Genomic DNA, 26,444 nt, shown 5'->3' with positions numbered 1-26,444 from the left:
GTTTTTTAAATCAATGTGTAGGCAAACTAATAGAAAAAGAGTGTCTGCAGTGACTTTCCATACATGAAGTATCAGGGTTGAAAAACTTCTTGCAAGGCTTGTAGACCAAACCCCTCTGCATGCGCAAGCCTTGGGTACAGGATTTCCAAGAAGTGGAATAGGCACCAGGAGTGTGAAGCTCATCGCTCAAGGCAGGTTATCTTATCTTTGAATAATTTTGTCTGTTGACTATTGGAATAGTTCTCCTTCAGATAAGCTGAAATTTTCCCCATAGTTTCCCCTATTAAACACAATTCCACTTCTCAAGATCACCAAAAAAAAAAAAAAAAACCCTAAATTCCCTCTCCCATGCAGTAAGTATTCAATAAATATTTATTGGGCACATGCCTAAGTACCACTATCTGATCTTCCAAATCTTCTCTTTTCCAGTTTAAAATTCCAAAATCTGACAACTATTTCATATATGACATGATTCAATGTGCCCTCACCATCTGACTGCTCTTTTGAAATGATCAATTTCCTCTTAACACAGGACATCTAGAAACGAAAAGAGGCCAGGCACAGTGGCTCATGCCTGTAATCCCAGCACTTTGGGAGACCAAGGTGGGAGGATCCCTTGAGGCTAGGAGTTCAACATCAGCCTGGTCAACATAGTGAGACACCATCTCTACAAAAAAACTTAAAAATCAGTCTGACATGGTGGCATGTGCCTCTAGTCCCAGCCACTCAGGAGACTGAGAGGGTAGGATTGCTTGAGCCCAGAAGTTTGGGGTTCCAGTGGCCATGATCACACCAGTGCACTACTGCCTGGGTGACAGAGCAAGACCCTGTTTTAAAAAAATAAACAAAATCTTTTCAGAAATAAAAACATTACAATAACCAATAGCCCCAAATGATTTCATTAAAAAATGGAGGATTCTAATGGAATTTCCAGGCCCAGGGGAGCACAGTGTCATGGCAGGCTGGTGAGAAAGATACTTGAAGGCCATGCTGACATATTGCAAGGAAGACTACATTTGTCTTTCAGGTGCAAGAAAAAAATAGTGTAAATTCACCCTTAAGTGTTAAGGATAGGTACAAGATCCAGTCAGTCTTCACTCTTAGCTCTAATTTATTCCGTCTCATCAGAACCACGTAAACCATCACCCCACTTTGCTTGGAGTTAAATGCTTTATTCCATGTAGTGTGCCACAGGACTGCATCTTGCCACTACATAAATACACATAATGTATGATTTCCTCCTTCAACTCTGGAACCTAAACAAATGGATTATGTTCCCCAAATTCCATAAAACCATAATTCTCTTGAGTGGCCATGGCGCTCCTAAAGAATTTCCTTCTAAATATAGAGAGGTATTCCTCTGCAGAAAAAATATCCCAGCATCTTGGTTCTAATATATAATTAACTCCCCTCTAGATACTTTGCAGTTATGTTTTATGGCTTATTTTGAGTGTTCATATTTTATCAGAAAATTATAATTTTCCTCTAAATAGGAGTTTTTACAAGGCTTTTGAATTCTGATGACTGGCTTCATGTTTCAGCTATAATTAAAACAGTGAAAAGAAATAGCGTCACCATGCAGCACACGTGGTTCTGAGACTGCTTGGGCCCCCAACCCCCTGTCTCCCCACAGCCTGGAACCTGCAGGCTGGCGACACTCTGACCAATGGTGGGGGCTCCATTTTTGACCACTTAGTGGGATGGTTGGTTATAGAAAGAAACAGAATGGCCTGGGAAGAAGGAATGAGGAGACCAAAGTGCTCACCTCAGAGAAGCCTCCCAACCATGCTCCCTACCGATGTCCCACCTTGCCCCATTTTCCCTCCAGGAAACTATACTTTCTCCAAGAAATACACTTTCCCTCCGGGAAAATTCACTTTCCATCTAATGGTTAGCTTAAGAGTTTACTCTCTGCTTCCCCTCTAGACTGCTAACTCATGAGGGCCAACGCAGTCTTTTTCTTTTCTTTTTTTATTTTTTATTTTTGAGATGAAGTTTCATTCTTGTCCCCCAGGCTGGAGTGCAGTGGTGCAATCTCAGTTCACTGCAACCTCCGCCTCCCAGGTTCAAGTGATTCTCCTGCCTCAACCTCCTGAGTAACTGGAATTACAGGTACCTGCCACCACACCCAGCTAATTTTTGTATTTTCAGTAGAGACGGGGTTTCACCATGTTGGCCAGGCTGGTCTTGAACTCCTGACCTCAGGTGATCCACCCGCCTAGGCCTCCCAAAGTGCTGAGATTATAGGCGTGAGCCACCATGCCCGGCCGCAAAGTCTTTTTCATTCAAGACGGTATAGACAACTTCTTGAACCCTGTATTAGTTTACTAGGCTACTATACCAACCAACCATAGACTGGGGGTTTAAACAATAGAAATTGATTTTCCCACAGTGCTGGAGACCAGAAGCCTGAAGTCAAGGTGTCAGTAGTGTTGGTTTCTCCAGAGGCCTCTCTCTTTGACCTGTGCATGGCTGTCTTCTCCCTATATCCTCACATGGTCTTCCCTCTGTGTGTGTCTCTGTCCCAATCTCCTCTTCTAATAAGCACCCCAGTCATGTTGGATTAGGACCCACCCTAATGACCTTATTTTACCTTAATTACCTCTTTTCTTGAGACAGAGTCTTGCGCTGTTGCCTAGGCTGGAGTGCAGTAGTGCAGTCTCAGCTCACTGCAACCTCCGCCTCCTGGGTTTGAGCAATTCTCCCTGCCTCAGCCTCCCAAGTAGCTGGGATTACAGGTGCCTACCACCATGCCTGGCTAATTTTTGTATTTTTAGTAGACAGGGGATTTCCCCATGTTGGCCAGGGTGGTCTCAAACTCCTGACCTCAGGTGATCCACCCGCCTCGGCCTCCCAAAGTCCTGGGATTACAGGCGTGAGTCACCACTCCTGGCCTTAATTACCTCTTCAAAGACCTTATCTCCAAATACAGCCATCCCTCAGTATCTCATGGGATTGGTTCCAGTACCCACCCTTGCTCAGGACACCAAAATTTGTGGATGCTTAAGTTTCTGATATAAAATGGCATAGTATTTGCATATAACCTACGTACATCCTTCTGTATGCTTTAAATCAACTTTGGATTACTTATAATACCTAATACAATGCCTACACATCACTTCATGTACATGGATTCAATGTAGTTCTCTGTACAGGGCAAATTCAAGTTTTGCTTTTCGGAACTTGGTGAAATTTTTTCTGAATATTTTTGATTCAGGATTGGTTGAATCCACAGATGCAGAACGCCCAGATATAGAAGGCTGACTGCACAGTTACATTCTGTGGTTCTTGGGGTCAGGATTTAAATATATGAAGTTTGGGGTGGGGGGCCGAATTCATCCCATAACACAATATTAGGCTACCAACCACTGTTGGCTGACTGAGAAAAAAATGAATGACCGATAGAACACAGAAACATGATGGCAGGCACGCTCTTGGAAGCAGCTCTCCTGGCACATGCTTCTGAAGGCCTTTCCTTTTTCCCCCTTCCCTCTCCCTCAACCCATACAACAAGGGTCCAGACGAGTGAGTCTGTCAACTCCGGGTCCAACCTAACCAATCCAGTCACACAAAACCCTGTGCCACAAAGTTCACACATGATACTAATTATCAAGAAAGACTAGGCCATCTCCGGGAAGCGTGCTTTGTTTGTCTTCAGGGAATCCCCGCTCGGTAGGGGGACTGCAGAACACACAGAAGCCATTGAGTTGTGCGTATGATGATGACCACATCGTAGCAGGTACAACTGAGCCACCAGAGCTTGCCCATCTGCTCCCTCTGGGCCCTGGCCATGATTCTTTCTATCACTGCCTGTGAGCCTTTATATTCTTCCTCTGTATCCTTGCAAGAGCAGCCTCCTAACTTGTTGGCCATCGATGGACTTTAACCAGGGTGTTTGTCATGGACCTGTATTGCCACCAAGGTGGCTTTGACTCTCTGAGTCCTGACCCTCTGCTTGTTACTTCCCAACAGGCGTCGGGTTTGGAGTTCAAGTCGGTAGCCGACAGCGTTCTGTTTTTACGTGACAAAAGATGGGAAGAGGTCAGAGGTGCCCTGATGTCTGCTTTCAGTCCTGAAAAGCTGAATGAGGTAAGACACGAGAAATGCAAACTCTCTTCTCTTACGGAGCAGGTTTCTTCTGTCCAAATCGTGATGAGAGCCAGTTCATGTTGCATGACTTGCTCAGGTGACACATCGAAATGCCTTGCCCACTGGACCTTCAGACCTCTCTATTATGCAGAAAGCACCACACCCTGTGTTGAGTATCTTTCATTTCTCCAGCCTCCCACATCCCCAGTTGCCATAAATGAATTGTGAGTCAACAAGTACACAGGGCATTCGCCTGTGTCCAGAGATAAAGCTTGAGGCGCTTTGGGGACCCCAGGAGGAAACTGTAAGTGTCTGCTGGACTGTCATGCATAATGGATCACCTGGGGATCTGGCTACAATGCAGGCTCTGACTCAAGAGGGCCAGGGTGGCTTAAGAGTCTGCGTTTATAAGACCCTGCCAGGTAATTTCATTGTTTCCGGACAGTGAACCACACTTTACATAGCAAGAAACTAGAGAACAGCATGAAACAAAAGTGAGTTGCCAATCGAATCTTAAATAGGGAGGTGATGGCAGTGAATGACTGGGGAGGAGTGGGCGATCATGGCAGGCAGGAACACCCAAGTTAACCTCCAGGCCAAGTTCAAGGGAAGGGCAGGCTCCACAAGATGCTACCAGCTCTCTAAGGCCCTGGACACTCTCTTTTCCCTACTCAATGACCCACTCTTTCCTATCAGCTGTGCACCCAAAACCTGGTGTTTGTACGGCTCCAGACCGATGTCTCACACACCAGATCCTGACTGCTGTGTTTTGTATCTGAGCCTGGCAGCTCAAAGCTGGTCTGGCTTTGGTGTTTGCTGTTCTGAATTCTGCAACCACAAGGGAGAGAGAACTTGAGCCCTTATGATATGAAGGGGCTAAGGGGCTTCTTTAGTTCCAGTCTCAGGTACACAGGCATCTCTAGAGCAAGGGAGTTTCCAAAGCTTGGCTGGAGTGCCCTGGGCTTCTGCCATCCACCCTGTCTGGATGTTCCAGAGTAGCCTGTCTTCAGTTCAATAAAAATGAAAGCTCCTTTTAGCTTAAGCTCAAGATGCTCACCCATATGGTCCTGATTGAATTCCTATAAATCTTCTGAAGTCCCCCAGAAGAGGAGGGAGTTCCACACCTCATAATATCCAATTAAACACACTCAGAAACTAGTGATCCCTCCCATTTTCAATGAGGTTTTGATTTGCATTTCCATGGGTAGCTGTTGGTGTTTGGGGGCAGAGCCTGTCTCTGTAAGCAGCGCCAGTTCACACTCACAGCTCAGAGTCAGGTTCCAAGGGTTGCCTATTTAGACTAACACACTGCCTCTTCACCACACTCCTGCGAGATAAATACTGTCATACTTATTATTACTAACCTGGTTTACAGAGGAGGAAACTAGGCACAGAGAGATTAAGTAGCGTGCTCCCAGTCTCATAGCTAGTAAGCAGCAGAGCCAAAATCAGAATCCAGCTCCAGAGCGCTCTTCGCGTCTCTGCCTGACCGCTTGCTACCTCCATGTGATTTTCCAGTGGTGCTCGGAGGCCACCTAGGACTGTGCCAGGGGCTGTCTGGAGGGTGCAGGAAGGGGAAGTATAGCAAACGGGGCCTTGGTGGAAAGCTGGGGGGTGGGGGAGGGTCAGAAGCAACACTTCTCTATTTTCTGCCTAAGTTTGGAACCAACTGAGGTATGGAAACAGGTTGTAGGCAAAGGAAATAAAATTTTCTCTTATCTTACTGGTAAAGCTGTTTGAAAGATAGAGTCCCCATCTGATCACATGGGCTTGCTATGCTAATACTTCACCCAGAATGGGACAATTGCAGGGGGGTGGCAGATGCCATCGGGGCTGGCCCGTGGCCCACATATGCTCAGTTCCTTCCTCCCAGACTGGGTCTGATACAGCATAGACAGCAGGAGATGCAGTGACACAGATGCAGCCATTGGCCAGAGGGGTCCACCAGGATTACTTGGGGGACTCTGAAAACTGTTGCTGCCTGGGCCCCACACCTAGAAATTCTGATTCAGTTGGTTTGCTTTGGGATGTAGCCTGCGTTTGAGGATATTTTTTTCAGGCTCCCCAGGTGATTGTCATGTAAAGCTAGTATTGGGAACCACGACCAGCAGAAGTTCCCCACGAGGACATGCGAGGAAAGAGGCTCCTGCTTCCACTGCAGCCATTAGCCCTGCTCACTCCGATCTGTGTTCTCTATTGAGGATTCACGGGAGAATGGGAAGGAACGGCCTGCATCTTAAAACTAAAACCACTGCTCTAAACCATGTAGACAAGCTGCATGGGGTGTGCCCCTTTTTCACATCCAGCCACTAAAAGGTTGAGTTAGCCAAGAGAAGGCCAGGGGAAGAGAGGAGAGGTAGGTGAGCCTAGGGCTGGCATCACTAGCGTATATGTCTTTATTCAAAAGCAATGGCTTCACCGCACTATAGAAGTAGAAAGAACCTTGTGTGTGAAAAAGAAATTGGTAAAGAGTATCTGAGAAGAGAAGAAAAGAGAAAGAAAGAAAAGTAAGCAAGGAAAGGAAAATAAAGTTTAGCAGTCCTGGGCTATGATTCTTTGATAAGGAATTTTATCACGGTCTAGATTCCTTTAACCCCTTACAGGGGATACTCCAGAAAGTGATACATTGTCATCTCCCAAGCAAATCCAGTGCTCTTGAGGTCCAGTCTTCTCCCTATAGTCCAGAAATCAAATGCATAGTGCCTGAATTAATTGCAGAAAATAGAGTTACTCAATCTGTCCACAGCATTAAGATGCCAAGAGAAGTAAGACGAGCTGGCTCATGCCTGTAATCCCAGCACTTTGGGAGGCTGAGGGGGGTGGATCACCTGAGGTCAGGAGTTCGAGACCAGCTTGACCAACATGGTGAAACCCTGTCTCTACTAAGAATGCAAATAGTAGCTAGTGTGGTGGCACGCACCTAGAACCCCAGCTACTCAGGGGCCTGAGGCAGGAGAATCACTTGAACCCAGAAGGCAGAGGTTGCAGTGAGCCAAGATCACACTACTGCGCTCCAGCCTTGGTAACAGAGTCAGACTCCAAACTCTATCTCAAAAAAAAAAAAAAAAAAAAAAAACCAAGAGGTAAGAGAGAGATTTCATTGAGCCCATTATTTACCATACACTATCAATAACCTTGAAATTCCCTTGAAAGGCTTTTTTTTTTACTCCATATAGTTCAATTTAGGTTCTTGGGTTTCCATTTGAAAGGATTCCATCCCAGAGGCAGGAGTAGTTAACTTTTTCCCCACCTCTGGGGATTTTAGACCTGGCGAGTTGAAGTTTACTGGGAGGCCCCGAAGGAGACCCTTCAAGAAGAAGTTGGCTGTGCAGATGGAGCTCAGGTGGGAGGGGGAAGAAAGATGGTCTTCAAAACACAGAGACGTGTAGCATATGTGTTAGATATGGTTCTGGGGAGAACCATATTTAAGGGAGGAGCGGAGGAGAAACCTATAAAGAAGACTCAGGAAGAACAGCCTGAAATGGAAACCAGCAGAATGTGGAAGGGGAAAGCATTTCAAAGAGGAAGGAGCAGCCAGAGGTGTTAAATGCTGCTCACATGGAAAGAAACACGAGGACGAAAAAGTGCACAGCAAAGATAATATTTCTGAAACGTGAAACCAATGTATGTCTGTTTCATGCTCCATAGATCGTGTTCCCTGTCATTTTCTCTCACCCAAGGAATCAGTGGCACCCACTGCTCCTGAAGGTGCCTCCAAGGTAGACAGTAGGTGCTGTCCAGAACAAGGAAGTAGTTGCTCAATTTTGAACTGTATGTTAGCAAGCTTTATTAGGAGAGGAAAGAGTTCTCGTAATTCCAAAAGCAGCTTGCCTTTGCATATGAAGAGCAGGGGAGCTGAGGCTCTAAGCCGTGGTGTGGACAGGATGCAGGAAATGACAGGGGGGCTGCTTCTAGGCTGTGGAAGATGGGTGGAGGGGACAAAATGAGAAGTGTCCTGTCTTCTTCCCCAAAACCTCCTGGTTTCTGGATGCTTCCTTAAACTTTAATCTCCCAGCTGCCTTTGCTGTCTAAGTCACTGGTTCTCAAACTTTGTGGGACCAAGGGCTGCATGAGAATCACCTAGGACCGTTGTTAAAAATACATCATTTCAGCCACCCCAAGATCTATAGAATCAGAATTTCTAAGGGTAACTGAGAATATGCATGTCACGAGTTGCCTGAAAAGATTCTGCTGAGAGCCAGCGTGGAAAGCCCTGGCGCTGTGAGTGTTCCTGTTGGTCCCCTCTCTGACCATCTCAGACCAACTGCATCTCCAGGCTCGAAGGACCTGGCCCCTGAACCCCCACCTCCCCACTGCTTTATTTTTCTCTGCGGAACTATCACTAGCTAACATTCCATTTTGTTTACCTGTTTATTGTATGTCCCCTTCTGCTAGACGGATGCTTCAGGAGGACAAAGGCTTTTTGATTTTTTCTTATTTTCCTTATTGTTAACTGCACACACTAGGTACACAACAGACATTCAGGAACAATTAATGAATGGATGGATGAAGAATCAAAGAACTGAGAAGCTTTCTACCTGTTCTACCTAAGGATACATGATGAAACTAAGCTAAAAAAAGTGAAAGGGAAATAATTTTATCAAGAAAAAATTAAATAAGAGGATACAGCAAACTGGCTTTTCCTTTAGAGAGTCACAAATATATATACATATATGCATACACATACAAAAAGTCACAGGCACAAAGAGGAAAATGAGTCACAGAGATAGGAAATAGCTCAGGGCGTCTGAGCCACAGATACTCAACTGTGGGTACCTGAGTCAGTTTTCCTGGAAATAGCTTTGAAATACCAGCATCTCTAGTCCTTTCTGAATTTGTAAGTAGCCTTTGGACTTTTGTTATCAAACATCACAGTTTATTCTTGAAATAAAGGTTTGTTTCCCCTTGGAATTCTGAGGCTTTCTCCTTTAGAACCTTGCAGCCTAAGTCCTTCTCTACCTGTGTCTTTAAGTATGGTCAATACTCCAAAGTTCTGGATGGTGTTGTCTTTGTTTATGTGGCTGTTAGGTTGCCTCAGTCAACAATGCTTGAAAGTGGCTTTAAAATGAGCATCATATCATGAAGCCATATTTGTTTTTAAATTAAAATTTTTTTTTTGTTTTTTTTGGGTTTTTTTGGCTTATGTCATCCCAGGGATAATGCAGAGCAACAGAGAACCAGGGAAAATGTGATTCATGCATCCCCAAGTCAGGAAAAAGAGACTACTGGAATCATAGCTAGTGACAAACAAGTTATTGGAATTCATAGAAAAGGATGGCTGAGCATTCCTGGAAAAACAACTGACTTTTTGTTGTTGTTGGTGGTGGTGGTGGTGTCGTTAGGGAGGATTTTGTCTGATTAACCGGCCAGAGTTTTAACTCCATCCCCCAAAGAATTAATGTTTTAAAAAGCACAACTGTAGATTTAGATTTTCACAGTCTTTTGCTAGATGGTTTACCAAAGGCTATTAGTGAGTAGTAACCCTGGGATTGTGTAAAACTTATTATGGATCAGGGAATAAATAGGCTTAATTTCAGGAAATAAAACTGGGGCTAAATTAGTACTTCTCTGAGGGAAAATGTATAAATAATGTGATCCCCTGAGGACCCAGGTTAGCACTAGCTTTATTTTGAAATTTTATAACTCATCTGAAAGAGAGCGAACACAGTGGAATCTATATATTTGTATATTCCTCCAAGCTGTTCTGATTTGAAAGATATTAAATCAATAGGAATAACTTTCTGAGACTCTTGTGAGATTGTGTAAGTCAGCACAAAAGAGGCAGGTAACCTTCAGTGTAAGCAAGAATAAAAGAATACATTTAGCAGAAAGGCATCTAAACTGTACTTATATGATGATGAATTTCAAGCTATGAATTCCTATCAGGGAAAAGGATTTGAAATATGGAGGACCAAAAAGGCCCCACAGTCAAATGATTTGGTGAAATATTATAAACTATATTCTTCAAGATTCACCATGTACCTGAGCATATGAAAGGCTTGAGAAAGGCCTGCAGTAAAGAAACCTGCTTAACTTTGTTTGTTCTGGGCTCAAATAGGTTTTCAAAAGGAGAGAACGTGGGTTGATAACTTCATGGTTGGCTACTGAGAGAAATGAGTCTCTTAAGCAATTATCCTTTGCAGGTAGCTTCTATGAAGAACCAAATTTTTGAGTGCCTCTAGCAGAGACTAAGCTTCAAACTGCATGAACCATGGATCCAATCCAATATGGCAGCTTGTATGTTCTCCATTCTCAAAGCCCAATATAAATGATGGGCTTTCTTCATTCACCAAGATAACTAAGAGCTGATGGTACCCCACTGAGCAGATATGGGAGACAATGAATCTTCATAGACGAGTGCCTAAGGATGTGTCACTCAAGAGTAAATGAGCCAATCATGTTGCTATGCATAGGGACTCAGTTAAAGAAAAGTCAGATAAACTGGGAGGCTGGTATCTTGCACAGCACTGATCCGGCTCTCTGCCTAATTTTTCACTTTTCATCCAGATGTTCCCTGTCAAGAAGGCACAGTCAATAATGTATGAATCTTAAAGGCAGAGGCAGATGTGGTTATTACTCCCTGTAGGCCTTTCCTGACTTGGAGACGACATGTTACTGGAGAATGAGTACAATTTTTAAAAATTTAAGTTGATATAGCCAGCTTATGAGTAAATGCATTTCAGTGCAAAAGTCTTTTCAGAATTACAGTCATCGTCACAGTTTAGTTTGGCCTTTAAATTTTCACTGTAAACTCTCCAGACGGTCACATACAGGGGCTTCTAAAGCAGAACACGCTTCCCAGTAACACTAGAGCAAGCAGCCTTCTCTAGGCGGCATCCATTTCCAGCAGCCTATTTTTAATATTTGCTTTTATTTCTTAATCCTCCTGAACAATAAAAATGAACGTCGTCATAACCAAGTGTGGCTGCAGTCGTCAATACTTCAGAGTCCAAAAATACATTGGCCTTGCCTGACCAGTTGCCCATTTTCCAGAATATCTGGATATTTATCTAGCAGCGAGAGACCATTATCCTGAGACACAGTCGTATTCCACTGACACCTAATCTGCTAATTAAAATCAGTATCATGATGGACTGTTTAAATTCTGGTTTAAATGTTCCTTTTCCATTTGCATTTAAAAGAAAACACGCTCCTCATCATGGGCACCCCATCCTGGGTTATAATTTGGCTTTCCTTTGCCAGAATTATAATGTCACTCTGACTTGCCGCTGGTTAAATCTAAAAGAGCATCTAAATGTACCTCACAGCTTGGCTGTTGCTTGGCAACGCCAGCAGCCACCTCCTCATTGGGGTGACTTCTAATTGGTCACAAGTCTTGACAGGAGCCACTGACTTATTAGAAATGACACTTGATTATTCACCTAGATGGCTAGAGCTGATACTTAGCAGCAGGAAATTTTGCATAAAAATGAGCCGTGGATGTTTTTAATATCTGAGTGGCTTTTAGCGATGGTGTGGTGCAAGAAGGAAGTGATAAGTTTCATTAGTGGGAATTAATTTTTCATTTGTTGGTCACCAGTTTAGAGCACTTTAAGACATTAATTTTTTCATTTTTTTAAAAAACCAGAAATATGTTTAAAGACCTTCCCCCACCCCCAGCAGCTGACCTTTACTTATTCAGAAAACCCTCCCCCGACATCAGCCCCAAAATATTGCCCGCAGGTCCACCAAGGGCCAAATCAGATGAAGTGTTCAATTTATAAAGATCAACAAATATTTATTAGTTCCTGTTTTTAAGGAGTTTATAATGTAGAAGAGAAACAAGGTACATAAATCACTGCATTATTACCAATCATGGAAGGTGGTGACAGAGCTGGGGTCCTGCTTTGAGCATCAGAAACCGCTTTGGTAGGGAGGGAGCAGCGAGTAGCACTGGAATTGAGCCCTGAAGATTTTGCTGTTTTGACAGAGGGAGAAGGTGCATTGCAGGTGGAATGAGCTGCAGGAATCAAGGCATCTGGACAGAAAAGTACAGGGTGTGTTCAGGGAATAGGGGAGTACAAATTGGCTGGAACACAGAGTACATGTAAGGGATTAGTGAGAGAGAAAGCTGAAAAAGTAGGTTGAGGCACGTAGAGTTCACTCTTCTGTGCCGAGGGAGTGTTCGGTGCGCACTTCACTAGAGCTCGAGGAGCTATTAAATACTTGAAAGCGAGGGAGTGGCCTGCTCAGAACTCTGTGTTAGGAAAAAGGGTTCCATTTCAGCTGTTTAGCCCCCAAGCCAGCCATTTCCCAGACCCATGGGGCAAATCTTTCTGGTGCAGATGAGGGGAACTGCGAATTGACTGGAGGAGTCTCCTCTTTGCAGTGGCCCCAAGTAGGGGCAGGCTCCCAGGGGCCATGTTATGCCATCAAGGCAGCAGTGCCCCCTGTGGCTCTTCTGAGTCCTTCTTCGTGTGTGGATCAACAAGTCACCCACGCGACACACCATCAATGTTTGGGGATCATCTCTGTTTAGATGAACAGGGTTATGCAAAAGAGACCCTCCCCTTCCCTCTCTCTGTGTAGGAAATATGTTTTCCCTAGCACTCAGCATTGTCCAAACTTCCAGGAACTCCAAAGGCTTAAAGATGGTGGGTTTTCTTTTTCTCAAGTTTATGACATAAGATCTGCGTAGACTGACCTAGAAGTGAATAAACTAAGGAGCAAAGGAAATGCGGAGCCTGATTTTGGTGGGACAGCAACAAGCCAGCAGTCAGGAGATCTGGGCACAATTTGAGCACAAAAATAACCAGATTCTGCCCTTTATTTAGGTCCCTATGTGTTCTGAAGTTGATGTGTCAAAGAGATGACAAAAGGCTTTCTTAGGAATGGGATGTGTTGCTGAAAGTACATGGACCAATGATCTGACACTTTCCTGCGCGGAGCTAGGAATTTGGCTGCTGTCTCCATGGCCTCAAGCAACTGTCTCCACCTGATGCTTTGTGACCTCCTGGGAATCCAGTGGAAGGGGACATTAGAGCTCATTACGATCAGTCTTTCATTTAGGGGTGAGGACCCACGTTCAGAGAGATTCAAATGCCAGGCCCAAAGTAACACCTAGGACCAGCATGAGTCTCAGCTTTCTCCTTCAGAGCCAATTTTCAGCAAACCACATGGTATTCATGCTAAGAGACAGTGCCTCAATCTGTTTATGTTTCTTGGATACCTTCTATGTCAAGGCTCTCTAGGAACATTTGGTCAATCAGTCATCACACAGTTATTTCTAGAAAAACAACAGAATGGGGTGCACTATGCTCATTCCCGATACAACAAATACCAAAAACCTCATTAATCCGTGACAACATACAATAGTTACCACAAAAGAGTAATATTGAGAGTGTATTAGTTATCTATTGCTGTGTAACAAAATTACCCCAAAACTTAGTGGCTTAAAACAAACCTTTGTTAGCTCATTGTTTCTGTGGGTCAGGAATCCCGGCATGGCTTAGCTGAGTGCAGAGGCTGAGTCCAGAGGGACTGAGAGCTGAGTCCAGAGGGATCAACGTGTCTTGGAGTAGTAGTCAAACTGCTGGCCTGATCTGTGGTCTCATCTGAAGGCTTGAGTGGGGGAAGATCTGCTTCTAAGCCTTGTCACATGGTTATTAGCAGGATTCAATTCTTAATGGACTTTAGAAGATAAGATAAGAATCTTGTACTGTGTCCTTCAGTCAGTGGGGATCTACAAAGGTTTCAGCAAAGCATCACTGAAATAACAAGTATTTTTGGAAGATCTGACCAGGCATGATGGCTCATGCCTGTAATCCCAGAACTTCAAGAGGCCAGAGTGAGAGGATTGCTTGATTCCAGGAGTTCAAGACTGACTTGAGCAACACAGGGAGACCCCGTTTCTACAAAATATTAAAAAAATTAGCCAGCTGTGGTTTTGTGTGTCTGTAGTCCCAGCTATTAATACTTGAGGGCCTGAGATAGGAGGACAGCTTGAGCCCAGGAGGGCAAGGATGCAGTGAGATGTTATCATGCCACTGCACTCCAGTCTGGTTGACAGAGTGAGATTCTGTCTCAAAAGAAAAGAAAAGAGGCCAGGAGGCTCTTTCAAAAAACTTTCTTTAGTACACCTGGGTGTCAGGCTCCGTTGAGGTCCTAAGACTACAAAGATGCTTAAGCTATAGTCTTTTTTCTTAAGAAGCAAGATGACAACCATATTCCAGGTGACAGGTAGCAACACCTGAACTAGGAGGTGACTGAGGAGATAAAGATGAAGGAACAGATGCAAGAAAGGAAGCAAAGTTAACATGATGAGGTGAGGTGAGAACAGATGGCTCCAATGGGGAGTTGTCCCTGAGGAACAAGAAAAGAGGAGAAAATGATTCTAGTAGTCCAAACCAGTCTGGGAGGATGGATCCCTCCAGAGGACAACTACCATGTTTGCACCACTCCCTGCCTTCTTTGCCAAGTGTTTTACATATTTTGTTTCTAATCTTTGTCACAACTCCGCAAAGGAGGTATTATTTTCATTTTTGCAGATGAGGAACTAGACTCGGTGAGGTTAGGCAACGTACCCAAGATCACACAGCTAGAAAGTGTCAGAGGGAGGAAACCTACTGATTTGCAGTGCCTTTGAGTATTTGCTATGCTTGGGGCAAGTATTCTCCAACAAGGTCGAAATCTTATACTCAAGGAAGGAAACTCAGTGATGAGATTCTGGGGGGTCACCCAAAATGAGAGGAGAAGAAGACCTGTGAGCAGAAACTCTCAGCCCTTCTTGGTCATTACTCTCTTTGCCCACTCATCAGGCCCTCCCTCCTTTTAGAATTCACTCTATTGCCCTCTGTCTGCACCTTGACTCAAAATTTCACAGACACAGTTGATAGAAAATCCATTTAAAACAAAAAACAAAAAAACGGGTGCCCATCAATGACAGACTGGATAAAGAAAATGTGGTACATATATGGCATAGAATACTATGCAGCCATATAAAGGGACTAGATTATGTCCTTTGCAGGGACATGGATGGAGGTGGAGGCCATTATCCTCAGCAAACTAACACAGAACAGAAAACCGAACACCACATGTTCTCACTTACAAGTGGGAGCTGAACAATGAGAATACATGGACATAGGGAAGAGAACAACACACACTGAGGCCTGTTGGGGGGTGGGGGGAGGAAGAGCATCAGGATAAATAGCTAATGCATGTGGGGCTTAATACCCAGGTAATGGGTTGATAGGTGCAGCAAACCACCATGGCACACATTTACCTATGTAACTAACCTGCATGTCCTACACATGTATCCCAGAACTTAAAATAAAATTTTAAAAAACTGAGTACTTTAATTATATAATAATCTCCAGGTTATGCAGAACCTTCCTTCCTTCCTTGGGGAATTTGCTTCTCAGGATGGGGATGGTGATTTCCCCTGAATGGTTACCATTGGTTACCAGAGAGCTGCTTGGCCTCACACTGGGCATCACATCTACAGGCACAACCAATGTGAGAGGTGAGAGGAACGAAATGGGAAACTTTCTCCCCTAGCTTGGTCGCTGCACTGTGACCCCTATCTTTGTCAGCTTGGGCTGTCATAACCAAATACCAATGAGTGGGTGGCTTAAACAGCAGACTTTTTTTTTTTTTTGAGACAGAGTCTCACTCTGTCGCCAGGCTGGAGTGCAGTGGCGCGATCTTGGCTCACTGCAACCTCCACCTCCCAAGTTCAAGTGATTCTCCTGCCTCAGTCTCCCGAGTAGCTGGGATTACTGGCACGTGCCACCATATCTGGCTAAATTTTTGTATTTTTAGTAGAGATGAGGTTTCACCATGTTGGCCAGGCTAGTCTTGAACTCCTGACATCAAGCGATCTACCTGCCTTGGCCTCTCAAAGTGCTGAGATTACAGGTGTATGCCACTGTGCCCAGTCCAGACATGTATTTTCTCACAATTTTGGAGGCTGGGTGCCAGCATTGTTGGTTTCCAGTGAGGCCTCTCTTTCTGGTTTGTAGGTAGCCGCCAGCTTGCTGTTTGCTCACAAGACCTGTTCTTTGTGCATGAGAGAGACAGAGAGAGAGGGAGAGAGAACAAGCATGAGTGCTCTGGTGTCTCTTATTATAAGGACACCAATCCTATTGGATCAGGGCCCCATCCTTGTGACTTTATTTAACCTTAGTTACTTCCTTAGAAGCCCTAACTCCAAATACAGCTACACTGGGAGTTGGGTCTTCAATGGATGAATTTTGAGGCGACTGAAACGTTCATAAATCCCTTTTTAAAAACCTGATAACATTAATATTTTATCTGATTATAAGGGTAACACATGTGCATTGTGAAAAATTTGGAATAAAACAAAAAATAAAAATCACTCATTATCCCATGAAGAAGATGAAATGTAACAACCAAATGAGTCTTTTAGTAAGATCTGAGTGATAATAGCATTGTGTATTCATCTGTGCATGTGTGTGTGCACATGCCACGTTTGCCTGCTTGTTCAAAAATCTAGGAGAAGAACTGCAGGGTTTGTGGATTGTATAAAGATTATGCAAGCCCATCAAAGAGAGCTTTTGTTTGTATGCAACTCATGTAAAAGTAAATATTCCGTAACTGCTGTGTAAAATGCAAGGAAGAAAACCTGAAATAATGGCTATTGGCCAACATACAGATTATGCTCTGCTGTCTTATAATATTTTCTCTGCATTGCTTTTTAAAACATTTTTCATATTACATGCCCCATCTCATATCACATTAACCCAAATAAAAATGTCATTATCCATTCAGTTCGACAGACAGCAGGCAGAGCATAGCAGAAAATTACAGTCACGTCAGGCAGCAACAAAGGATTCTAATCAAAGGCACGTAGAAGACCCAATGGTGGGCAGCTGGCCTGGGCTCCCTTTCGCACTGTCCAGGAATATGTTTGGATTCAGAATGGGTGGCCCCCTCTTTATACACAGGGCTTGCCTCTGAAGAGTTGTGTGTAAATCACATTTTATGCTCCCTCTCTTTTGTTATGTTAAGAAAGCTTCAAGCTTGATATCTAAAAAGACTTCCTTTCAAACAGTACATATATATATATATGTGTGTGTGTGTATATATATATTTTTTACCATGTTACTATTCCTCTGAAATAAATCTAAAAGGTATTTAGGTTTATGGGATTTTATTAAACTAGGGTTCACTTGTACCGCTAAACTTATTAAGATAATTGAAGGAAGATAACCAGTAAAGCTAGTCATAAAAATGTGGCTTAGACTGTACTGACTTCTCCAACATTAAGGGTAGACTGAGACTTCTTGGAAGTTGGAGCCCAGAGGCCATTTTAAGTGACCCATTTACACACCCTTTTGCACTGATGGATTATTAAATCGATGGTTTGTGCGAATTTAGAAAAGCATGCAGTAGTCATGAAGCATCAACACAGAGATACTAAGAATAAATCAGGATAGTCATACTTATTTTTCTCTTTTGAGTGGACTTCCAGGTAGGTAGATGAGGTAAATCACATTTCTGTTTCTGCAAATCATTTGACAAAGTCTTCCCCAGCTGACTCATCAGTAAAGTGGTGCTTGGCTGAGTATTTACTTAGGTGCATGCACAGGTAGCCCAAGAGCCAAAAACAGTGATGATGAATGATTCTGTGGCTACCTATAATAGCTGTCCAGTGGAGGGCCACAAGGGTCTGCACCAGGGCCCGTCTACAGACTGACCAACTGAAGGAAGGCTTAGAAGGCACACTTACTAAATTTCAGACAGAACGAAGAAAGAATAGCCAGTGTTGCAGGTGATGGGATTTTTCTTTTCTTTTTTTTTTTTTTTTTTTTTTTTTTTTGAGATGGAGTCTTTCTCTGTCACCCAGGCTGGAAGGTAGTGATGCAATCTTGGCTCACTGCAACCTCCACCTCCCGGGTTCAAGCGATTCTCCGAGTAGCTGGGATTACAGGCACCTGCCACCACATCCAGCTAATTTTTATATTTGTAGTAGAGAGGAGTTTCACTCTGTTGGCCAGGCTGGTTTCGAACTCCTGAATTCAAGTGATCCGCCTGCCTTGGCTTCCGAAAGCACTGAGATTACAGACATGAGCCACCACGCCTGGCCAGGTAATGGGATTTTAATGAGTGAACACATCTTTTGCTCCCCAATAGTGTTCAAATACCCCGCGCTCCAAGCTCTGTGGCTTTATGAACAGCAAATCCATTTTCCCAAGATGGCCCTCCCTCCATGAGCCTTGGCAACAGGGGACTCATGCGTCTCATATGCTCTGCCGTCTCTCCACTTGGGTGTGTTATGCTCTGAACGTTCTGCTCCTTGAGCTGTTGTTCAGCCGTCCGTAGCGCTGTCCAGGCCATTGCCCCTGCCTTGGTTACCGCCTCCACGTGGCAGCCTTCATGCAGCCATTGCAGCTCTGACCTACAGGACCCCCTCACCCGCCATCTACAGGACTCACTCCTTCAACAGAAGAGTTGGGCCCCTGGTGACACAATTCTTTCCTTACACCCAGAGCCTGTGGGACTGACTTGGAGGAAACTGCAGAGGAGAGGGGTCCTATAAAATTGCATGTCCTCCCAACATCCCGTCAATAGCCACCCAGCTGTCCCACTCTACCAGGTGTCTCCAAGCACCTGAATATTCCAGAGAAGTTAAGAGATCGTTCTGCTCAGAACACAAGGCAGGACAACTAATGCCTTTCTAATGAATGGGCCCTAAAAAATCGAAGTAGCAATTGTACATGGTTATCATCCATGGAAAAAGACCTTGTGGTTTTCATTAACCTGAAACTCAATATTTGCCTGCATTGTTTGTCTTCTAAAAAAGTCAACATAAACCTGGCTTTGCAATTGACGTGTAGGGTACAGATCTCAGGAAGTGATTCATTTACCATACACCAGTCCACACTTGAAATACTGTGTTCCACTTATGAGGCCACCTTTAGGAGTGACCCTGATAAAGATGAGAGCAATAAGGCAGGAGAGGTGTGTGCAAGCCATATGGTTCAGCCCCCCATTGAAAGGATGGGGGCAGCCAGGCACAGTGGCTCACGCCTGTAATCCCAGCACTTTGGGAGGCTTTAGTGGGCGGATCACAAGGTCAGGAGGTCGAGATCAGCCTGACCAACATGGTGAAATCCCATCTCTACTAAAAAAAAAAAAAAAAGAAAGAAATACAATTAGCCAGGTGCGGTGGCACACACCTGTAATCCCAGTTACTTGGGAGGCTGAAGCAGGAGAATCGTTTGAACCCAGGAGGCAGAGGTTGCAGTGAGCCAGGATTACGCCACTGCTCTCCAGCCTGGGCAGTGGAGCAAGAGTCTGTCTGAAGAAAAAAAACATAGAAAGAAAGAAAGAAGGAAGGAAGGAAGGAAGGAAGAAAGAAAGGAGAAAGAGAGAAAAGAAAGAAAGGATGGGAACAGTTGTCTAGGAGAAGATGGGGAGCAGATAAGACAGGTACCTGCTGTCTGAGCGTTGAGAGCACTGTCACGAAGAAGAGAACAGAAATGAAACCAGCAAAAGATTGTTAGACGAAGTCAGATTTTGCCTCAGTACATCAACATACCTTCTGACAAGCAGATTAACTTTATAACTTTTCCCAGTGCCCCAAGACTTCAAGACGAAGGAGTGGGTATTACATAATCAGTATGATTCAATGATTCGTTCATTCACTTAACAAATAATTACTATGTGCCAGGCGCTGTTCTAGGTGCTAGGATTATAAAAATGAAGAAACAGACTAAAATCTCCCTGACCTCGAGAACTTAATATTCTAGTGTCAAAATTATCAAATCTAAACATATATTACATTTTATGTCTTTCGTGAGAAATGCTCAGAACGATGTATTAGAGCACGTTGCTTTAGCTGTGATGCTATTCTACAATGGGCACCGAATAAAATGATGCTGCTTGGTATTTTCAGCTTGGCCTTTTAATCACGCAAGAGAGAATAAAAGGTCACATGGGTGGCCAGCAGGCTCCACAAAGAATTCCGCCCACCCGTTTGTTGAAGCTGAGTGGTATCTATGTGAATCTTCATTATGCCATTCCACCTTTCTGTGTAGGTTAGGAATTTTCTAACATAAAAGCATTTTCCTATTAAAAAAAAAGAAACCTAACAATTGCCCTGTATGGGCATAGGAGGCATCTTGAAGTCAAGGTTTTCCCAGTATTCGAAAGCTTAGTGCCTTAAGCACAAATGAATAACCGTTCATCAGGAATGCTCTATAAATAATTTCTGTGTTAAATAAGAAGTTGAAATGGATGACCTTAGGTTCCTTTGGATACTAAGATTCAGTATTCTAGTGAAAGATCTAAAATACAATTGGAACACACAAGCGTGAACTCGGGTAATTCCAGGGATAGGGCATATGGAGTAGGCTTTCTTTGCTCGCTAATGCGAACCCAGTGTCATGAAACTGAGCACTGATTCTCAGTTTTGTCTAAGCACTTAATAACTCCATTTTCAAAATTATTTCACCGTATTCACTGTAAATCTGTTCTTCTTTTTTGCTTCCAAAGATAAAAAATGCTTAAGCTAAAATAGACATTTAGAGCTATTGTATTTCATGAATATTTGCAAATTTTAGGACCTTCCTCTTGAATCTTAGCTGTGTGAAAAATATCTTCCAAACAGTGTTCATTTTCCCAGAAAGCACCACATATAACCTCTTCATCTGCAGCCAGTTTAGGTGTAGTCCCGGCATGGCGCCCTAATTACACCTGTGTTATCCATTACCAGATGACTCCGCTCATCAGCCAAGCCTGCGACCTCCTCCTGGCTCATTTAAAACGCTATGCAGAATCTGGGGACGCATTTGACATCCAGAGGTAAGGCTGCTGCATTACAGATGAGAAATCGAGTGTTTGAATCACTGCTTCTTGTAACTGTCCATAATTGCTGGACAATTACCTTGGGACTAGCAAACAGTGGAAACGCTAGAAGCTCATAAAAGCATGGATGGACTGATGAATAAACAGAAAAGAATCCCACTTAACATGGGAAAGAAATGTGAGCAGAGCCAGGGGATGTGCGCCCTGTTGAACCTGTGGATGGATCCACCCTCTGACCTCCACAGACCCAGGAACAGGCAGAACAGGCCTGCGCCAAAGGACAGGGACGGGGGCGGGGTAAGTTCAAGCATTTTCACTTCAAGAAAAACTGTGATGCACCTCAGCCCGGAAGCCATGACTTAGTGGTGGACACCAAATTTAAATAACTGATTATCTGGCTTTTCATCATTTTGTAACTAAAAGGTTTTTATCTTAAATAAACACCTTTAGTCTAAGTTTGTCCAACCCACAGCCCGCAGACCACAAGCAGCCCAGGATGGCACTGAATGTGGCCCAACACAAATTTATAAACTTTCTTAAACATTGCGAGATTTTTTTGCAGTTTTTTTTTCTCATCAGCTATCGTTAGTGTTACGGTATTTTATGTGTGGCCCAAGACAATTCTCCTTCTTCCAATGTGGCCCAGGCAAGCCAAAAGATTTGGCCACCTTTGCTTTAGTCATTTTATGCCAAATCATGGCTTACAGCAGATAAAGAATAAAGTGGGATGGTGAATCATCCAGAAATTGACTCATTATTATCATTGCTAATCAAATAATAACATAATCATCACCAACACTGGTATTGCACCAGTTTACACAGTCTTTTCGTCCACATTCTCTCTGATTATTATAGGATGCATGAGTTGGTTAAAGATAAGGTGGCCTCATCAGCTATAAAAGCAAAGTAAATAGCCCTTAAGACCCTTAAATCTTCACCCATCAGAATCAGATGAAATCACATTCAGCAGTCTCATTCTTGTTTTCACTCGAGCAGGGAAACGTATAATCAATTGTAGAAATGTTTTCAATAAAAGCAGTGCAAATTTTAAAAGTCATTTGGAAATGTCATGTATTCCTTAATGATAAGTTAGTGGTTATAGAACTTATGTACAAGAAGAGTTAAGTGTGTGCCTACAATGAGAACAAAAATTGGCCTTTTAATTGTAAAAAGATATTAATAACCCAGTTTTTAGCTTTTTGGGAAAGAACTTAATCTGACTACTCCTATAAGACAGCAAAAAGGAATCATTCGAGTTTAAAATGGCCTTTTGAGGGGGCAGCTTTCCCATAGCCTAAGAGGTTAAATTTTCTGGCGCTCCTGCCAGACACTTTTCCTTCTGTTTGTTTCTAAAGTGCAATGTATGTTTTATGTAATAATATACAGATGTTCATGAAGCCTGCCTTAAAGTTGGCCTTGTATTTATTTGAGTGCTAAGAGCCCTTGCTTTTTGTTTGTTGCTATTAAGAAAACTGTAAAATCATTAAGAGGAAAAGGGAGACAAAGTTAATAAAGCTGGATAATTAGGTTGTTAATTCATCAGTGACAATTTGATGTCTATCAATTAATCATTAGATTCTGGCCTGAGCTGGGCTGTGCGGAGCTTTGAGTACAGCATGCAGGCGTTCGGTCACCTGTCTGCTCTCCTTCCTAGGGAGGAAAATGTAAAGTGTCCTTCTTAGTACTTGGCTGTGTTCTGGTTGACCGCGGCTGCCTGAAGCTCGAAGGTGGAAGAGGCGGTGCCCTCCTCCCCTCCCAGGTCTTTGTTTAGATGAGCTGGCTGCCAGGTCTTCCTGTCTCCTCCCGCGCTCTGCCATCACTGCTCAGAGTGCCCCATCCAGGAGCCCCTCTCCCTCCACCTCACCACAGATCTGCAGAAGCTCCTCTTCCTTCCAGGCACATCTGCAGGGCTGGGCGAGCCAGTGTAGGCAATTCAGGCCCTCCTCCTCTGGAGTGGGGCATTGCGGGTAGCCCCTGCCAGAGTCCTTTCAAATCCCTGTGTTCCCATCTCCCGTAGGTGCTACTGCAATTACACCACAGATGTGGTTGCCAGCGTCGCCTTCGGCACCCCGGTGGACTCCCAGCAGGCCCCTGAGGATCCCTTTGTGAAACACTGCAAGCGTTTCTTCGAATTCTGCATCCCCAGACCTATCCTGGTTTTACTCTGTAAGTGCAGCTGCAGCCCAGGACGCTGCGATGACTCCAGCAAGTCAGGCAGACCCTATGACAGCTGGGGCGGCTTTTGGGGCTCTGTCCCCGCCACTGGGAAAGGGCACTCGGGGTGTTCCCCTGCAGAGGCTTTGTCTTATGGAGCCACCGGGTTCCTCTTGCCACCCGCCTAGAGCCACTTATTCCCAGTGCTGTAGCCCTGGCATTGGTGGTAAGTGATCCACCGCCATGGTGAGAACAGTGGGGACTCACCGTGTTAGGCACTGGGTGTGCGTTGCCTCACTTAGTCCTAGTAATCACCCTATGAGAAAAATCTTCTTGTCCCTATTTCTCAGGTGAGAAACAGGCCTAGAAAGGCCGACCTGAGACTGCAACCCAAAGCCTTTCATTTCCTAGGGCATCTTTCTTTCCTCCAGCAAAATCCTCTTCACAAGACTTCTCCACTTGAAGCCCAATACACAGAAATCCTGCGTGGTGGATGAGGAGTAGGTTATCCAATGCATGGGGACTGGTCTATTTGTTTTATTTTACTTTTTATTACTTTTTTTTTTTTAGTTGGAGTTTTGCTTTTGTTACCCAGGCTGGAGTGCAGTGGCACGATCTTGGTTCACCGCAACCTCCATCTCCTGGGTTCAAGCGATTCTCCTGCCTCAGCCTCCTGAGTAGCTAGGATTACAGGCATGCAGCATCACGACCAGCTAATTTTATATTTTTAGTAGAGACAGGGTTTCTCCATGTTGGTCAGGCTGGTCTCAAACTCCCGACCTCAGGTGATCTGTCCACCTCGGCCTCCCAAAGTGCTGGGATTACAAGCGTGAGCCATCGCACTGGGCCTTATTTTATTTTTATTGTAGAAGTGAGATTTTTGCCCTCTGGCCAATTCTAGTGTCTTCTTGCCTTTATAGGAGCATTGACGTGTTATGATTGGTGTTGATTATTGCCATGATTTCTAACCATTCTGCTGGGCTGGTAAATTCCATTCATTCCTTGACCAGTTTCATTCCCATTTCTGAGCCAATGTCCACTGGAGCCCCTGTCACCCCACTGGCTCCACCCTGAAATCATGGGCAGAGTCACTCTGAGTGTCCAGCAGTCTCTTCCTTCACCCTTTCCACCGCTCCTGGAGGCAGCCCAGGCTGCATCTGCACCTTGTGCCTCAACCATGGCCCAGGCCCGTGGGGCAGGTGGCTCAGTTGTGCCATCCTTTCTATTCCACCTCTCTGCCTCTGCAGGGCCCTCCTGCTGCTGTGTCGCATTGGTTGGGACTCTGGCTCTTGAAAACAGGCCCGTGCATTCTGAGAGCATGTGTGTCTGGAGATGTTCTCCTCAGCCCAGCCCCCATAGAGCCTGGTGCAGGGTGAATCCACCATGGAAACTGAGAAGCTGAACCCAGCCAGTGCCCCTCTCCAGAGCAGATGAAGCGTCCCTGACCCTGGCAGCCCAGTCCCCAGCACATGGCAGCAAGGGGGCCCACGCTGCACCCAGGGGCCGGCAAGGGAGGGACCCACCGCAGCAACAGCCAGTATCCTTGTCAGCAGCTGCAGTGGCAGCTCTTGGGAACAATTCAGGAGGTCGTTCTGGGGACAATTATCCACAAGAAAAAAAATGCAAATGACCAGAAAGTTTGTAAAAAGTAAATCAGCTTCCACCACTTGCTAAGGCTTGAAACAGCCTGTAATCCTTTCTCTCTTGATGAAGTACGAAGACCTTAAGCTCCATCCCCGGGACCTGAAACATTAATTTGTAAGGGTGAACTTGACCTCTTGAGGGCCAGATGGAAGTGCAGACTCGATTAATTGCACAGATGTTTATTGAGTGCTTACTATGTGCCAGGAATGGTGAGGAGTACCGAGAGGGAGTGAGACATCGCCCTGCTCTCAGGAGCAGCAGTGCGGCGGGGAGGGCAGGACTCAAAAACGGCTCCGATTCCAGGCCCGCTTTCTCTTCCCAGGAACAGGCGTCTAATGGCCCTGGTTTATTATCACCCCCTTTTCAATGCCACTTTTGTTTTTCTCTTTCAAGTATCATTTCCATCCATAATGGTCCCACTGGCCCGGATTTTGCCCAATAAGAACCGAGATGAACTGAACGGCTTTTTTAACAAACTCATTAGGAATGTGATTGCCTTGCGGGACCAGCAAGCTGCCGAAGAGGTAACGTATTTTAATAGGACACAGCCTCGAAATGGAATGGAGCTGACTTTGGCATCACTGTCTCGGTTCTTTCCCTTCCCTCTCAGCCCCGCACATCACACCGTGCTGTCCTTCAGCAATCCACCACTTACAACTTCCAGGGACAGTGGAGAGAACAGAGGAAGGTTGAAGAAGGTCAGACAAGAAAGGGAGGGTGGGACGGCAGAGAGGAGCCTAGAGCAATGTGTTCGTCCTTTGACACAGACAGGTAGAATTAAAGCCGCCCCCAAAACTCTCTCTCTAATGCAAGCATCACCCTAAGCACAGGTTAGAGCAGCCCAGAAGAATTTTCTGGGTAAATGTGCCCACATGCAATTTTCATGAGCACATTCTTTATATTGAAAACCCAGCAAGATGGGTTTTCATGTTCCAGCATGAACAGCATGCTTATTAGAGAGTTCGGCAACTGTCAGTCAACCCCACACGATTCGTGTGAGACCTAGCATTTTCCTTCCTCCTTGCAGATTTACACTATGCATGGCACATAGTAGGAATCAAGTAAATATTTGTTGATTGAACTTGGTTAAAATAGAAAGAGGAGTTTTCAGGGGGAAGAAAAGCATTTCAATACTGGATATGCGTATGCATGTGTAAATCTGGGCTTTAAAGCCCTTGTCGCATTAAAGAAAGTTACTAAAAAGGAAAAACAGGGCTGAAATGGCTTTTCCTTAGCTGACTCGTGCAAGATGCAACTTGAAAAGGGTTGTCTCAAAGACTGGATGGCTGAGAGGAATTGGTGAGGTCCAATTGTGAAGGCATTGGCCTGGAATGAAATCACGGGTCAATTAGTGGCTTGATACACTGGGCAGCCTTGGGCAGCAACCGTGTCCTGTGCAGCTTCACACCCTGAGAACTGTGCAGCAAACGTGTCTAGATCCAGAAGGCATGGGAAGGTATAGGCAAGCTTGCAGCCCCCTCGGCCCACACCACTGTGAACTCAACTCGCATGTCCTTGGAGGTGTGAGAAGAAGCAGCTTAACTGACATCCCTGGCCCGGCTCTGAGGCCTAAAAGGACAGAACATTCTGATCCAGGTTCATGTGTCTCCGCAGAATGAGGATGAAGCCGGGGGAGGAGGGATAAAGAAATAACCATTTTCAACCTTCAACATCGCTATGAAGGGCCACCTTTTGAGAGTGTTCACACACACACACACACACACACACACACACACAGAGACACACACACACAGACACACAGACACAGACACACACACACACACACA

The 26,444-nt window shown here is 44.6% G+C and overlaps 1 protein-coding gene across 2 annotated transcripts in view; it reads left to right on the top strand.

Moving 5' to 3' along the window:
- The window catches only part of TBXAS1 (thromboxane A synthase 1 (platelet)), a 227,695-nt gene that overhangs the window by 126,494 nt on the left and 74,757 nt on the right, over positions 1-26,444 (top strand). For both annotated transcript variants that reach the window (XM_011995459.1, XM_011995460.1), the window contains exons 3-6: positions 3,973-4,089; positions 20,768-20,856; positions 22,877-23,025; positions 25,051-25,181. In XM_011995459.1, the coding sequence (XP_011850849.1) occupies positions 3,973-4,089; positions 20,768-20,856; positions 22,877-23,025; positions 25,051-25,181 (486 nt within the window). The remainder of the gene's footprint in view (positions 1-3,972; positions 4,090-20,767; positions 20,857-22,876; positions 23,026-25,050; positions 25,182-26,444) is intronic.

This window comes from Mandrillus leucophaeus, unplaced genomic scaffold (genome assembly GCF_000951045.1).
Source record: "Mandrillus leucophaeus isolate KB7577 unplaced genomic scaffold, Mleu.le_1.0 Scaffold49, whole genome shotgun sequence".
NCBI lineage: Eukaryota > Metazoa > Chordata > Mammalia > Primates > Cercopithecidae > Mandrillus > Mandrillus leucophaeus.
Note: the sequence above shows the minus strand (reverse complement) of the source record. Positions and strands in the feature narration are given on the sequence as shown.